At 37.7% G+C, this 3,614-nt stretch overlaps 1 protein-coding gene across 1 annotated transcript in view; it reads right to left on the reverse strand.

Annotated features, from left to right (window-relative positions):
- Nucleotides 1-3,278: 3,278 nt before the first annotated feature.
- SARC_09018 (hypothetical protein) overlaps nucleotides 3,279-3,614 on the reverse strand; it is a gene marked incomplete at both ends in the record, with an annotated part of 672 nt that continues 336 nt past the window's right edge. The window contains one exon of the mRNA XM_014296984.1: nucleotides 3,279-3,307. Within this exon, the coding sequence (XP_014152459.1) occupies nucleotides 3,279-3,307 (29 nt within the window). The remainder of the gene's footprint in view (nucleotides 3,308-3,614) is intronic.

Here is a 3,614-nt window from a genome sequence, read left to right on the forward strand (position 1 = left end):
ATATATATATATATATATAATACTATATATATATATATATATATATATATATATATATATATATATATATATATATATATATATATATATATATATATATATATATATATATATATGACTATATATATATATTACTATATATATATATGTGTGTGTATGTGGATGAGTACAATGTGCTGTTTTCACTGATAACCAAAGGACCAAAAGTCTAAAAAAACAAAAAGTGGATTTTCATAATATAATCAGTTTAGTGCCAATGAAAATGCAATTGTATAGTTGTGAGCATGTGGGGAGGGGGGAGTTGGGGGTGTTACACATAAGGCATTAATCATTCATTGTTCTCGCGACCGCCTAATTAAATACATGTATATGCTACTGTTTATTGGAGCTATTGGTAATCGTATGATATGAGAATCTCAACTTACGCTAAGAGCATTCTATTGCAGACGGTGCGTCAACATCTATAAGAGGTCTTAGCTAGGTTTGAGTGTACTATATTGTCATTCCCCCACACAGGCGGTATGGATTCGGAAGCCAGAGCCTTTGATTGCGCGGATTGATACCAACTAGGCGATCCAAGTACGCTGTTGCTGAATTTAGTGATCCAAGTACGCTGTTGCTGATTTTAGTTTTCTCGGACTTCCATTTAGCGAACATGATGTTGAATCTCTTCGCCATTACCGACCTTTGTTGCAACTATTACGCGAAAGGGTTGTACTGTATACCAAGTTGAATTTACGATATCCTTTAACAGCCCAACCATTTTCATATAGATGAACATATTGAATATCTGGGATTTGATCACTCAGTAAAGTACCTCAAACGGGTGAATAGTAAACAGGTTTTATCCTTAGACGCGTGAAACAGACACCCGTCCATGACAGGTAACGGCCGCCAATGTCGGCAACTACTTTATATATTGAACTAATACGCATCCCCCTACCACCGAGCACGGCTATCCCGAATAGTCGATTAATCCCAACATCGTCTTGATAACTAGTTTTACCAGGTACGGTCTATCGTGTGAGGCTAATAATTTTTATGTTTACCATGTGCACTTTTTGAAATTTCTTTCTCTTTGTGTTCTTCAGTTTGTATTGCATTCATAGAGTTAATGATAACAGAATTGGTATGTGTACAGGGTACATGTATATGATATGTGTAGATGGTATCTGTACAGGGTATGTGTAGATGGTATCTGTACATGATACGTGTACGTGTACGGGGTACGTGTACGGGGTACGTGTACATATTACTTGTACAGGGTTCGTGTATAAGGTAAAGTATCACAGACATACCGGTCCCAAGCTAGGTAACAGGTCGAGTGCGTCGTTTGTTTGTTCTACTGAATTGGAAGTCACATCGCCAAACCTGCAAATATTGATTTCTAGTACGTGTACGAATTGATTAGAAAGTATAATTAATGCGATCGATATCCACAGTATTAAAGAATTCAACACACCGGTGGGTGCGGATATAGTGTATTCCTTTCTATGCTTCAGCAGGATCCGGCGACTTCTTTGTGTCCTCGATTCTGTATTTCTTTAATATAGTGCTGAAGTGTGTGCTAACAAATGCAATTTATAAATTGTTCTCAGCTTATCAGGGGTTTGCGCCTATCGGTAACTCATAAATAACTACACTACAGAAATACAAAAAAAAGCATACCTTGAATTACTCATCAACTGGTGTGACTGCCGACCGGTACATATAATCCAGAGTCTCTTTATTATACTGGAAGCCCTTTTTCGATGCTAGTGTCGTTACATTGTCACGAAAGTGTTTCTCACACATAGCCCATAAATTATAGCAAGTAGCCAATTTACCTTTTTGCATTAGTATTTAACGTGGAAATAAAAGAGAATAAAGAAGCCTATCAATAGAGACAAACTGAAATTAGCATTCTATCCAACACACCTGGCTATTGGGAACTGATGACTATCTTTTGTTTTCATCAGACCTTTATCTTTGTCTGCGACAGCAATCTTACAATCCGGGAAATCTACTTTTAATCTACCTTTAATCTCTTACAGAAGCTGTCCCACCCGATGGGATTTTCTGTCGGTAGTTGACTCCATGCACATGGAACATTTTGATTTTTTTTTGCATCCTTGCAAGTCATCACAGCGATAACACCTTCAATGGTTATTGGTGATTTTTTTTTCCATAAATAAGCATGATACCAGACCGGATTTAAAATTAAAAAAAGCCAGAAAATGAAGAATATTCAAGACAGCAGCGAGGCATATTTCGAAGATTGTTTTTCAGAAAAGTACAGTCCAGCACGCTCACATGTCTAGAATATCGCCAGAAATGGTTGCACGCGGATGGCGCAAAGTAAGAGCTATTAAACATCACTGCATCTTTCTGTTGGACATAATCGCATATAACCAAAGAGAGAATGTATGCTCAATTTTTATCTGCTTCACACCATTTTTGAACGAACTCTGGGAACCGCGGATATTCTGACTTGATTGTCGACAAAGAGTCCATGCGACCTGCATATATGAAATAAAAAATTGAGTGTAAGGTTATAGATATATAAAAGGCAATCGATAACTAATATTTGACAACCACGGTAACAATGTCAACATCAATAAAACAATAATTGATTTGAAACCTACCGGAAAGTAAGACGTTCTGCATTTGACCCCTTTTAATGTCATTCGGATCATCGAGCTTCGTTTTGAGATCAGCGGCGCTGTAGTTGAGAGAAGGGAGAATATAACAGGTATTATCAATATGAGGTAGATGATACCTAAACGTGCATGTGTGATAAAATTGCAACGGGGGTAATATAGCTCTCATCTGCTGAACTGATCATATTTGAATTATTCGAGTGTCTAGTCAAGACGAGAGGACTTCATATGTCTAAGTTGTAAATTTCTGTTCCTTGATGTTGGCTCTCTATCGCAATCTTTCGAATGATCTTTACTTACAGTACATTTCCAATCTCCATTATAGTCCCCTCTCACGTGCACGGGCACACCGTTGCGTTGATAATCACAGCCGGGCGTAACACACATATATCGTCTCCGCAGGGGGGTTTTCCCCCCATTATCACGGAGTCTGTGTAGTATATCAGCACAGTATTGTGAGGATAAAATATATCCTACTGATAGTATAGTATTAAATAGTTTGCGAGGGACCGACGATAAACCAACTCAAAACCGCTCAAGAATGTGCACGCCCCTATCATCAAAATTATCACTTGAAACTTACAATACAGCTTTCCGCATTTGCTCGGCGTGGGCATACACCGCATTTACGGAAGCATCTTAATCCTTGAACATCTCGTTGTTCTTCACTGTTCATAGGTAAAGAGCATAAGATTTGTGCGCCAACCCATCACGGTCCGAGATATCCACACAACACCCATCGCGAAGATTTCTAGCAGATAATGTGAGGCAAAATATAATTCAACACCTACAAGTCAAATTGATCCAGGCCATGCGCATTCCTTCAAACAACCAGAATACAAGTCATGCAGAAATAGATGCGCAATAGTCTACACATAATTGCAAAAAAAATAAAAATTCGACATACATACATACACACAAAAAACAAACAAACAAACAAACAAACAAACAAACAAACAAACAAACAAACAAACA

Source organism: Sphaeroforma arctica (assembly GCF_001186125.1).
Source record: "Sphaeroforma arctica JP610 unplaced genomic scaffold supercont1.872, whole genome shotgun sequence".
Taxonomy (NCBI): domain Eukaryota; class Ichthyosporea; order Ichthyophonida; genus Sphaeroforma; species Sphaeroforma arctica.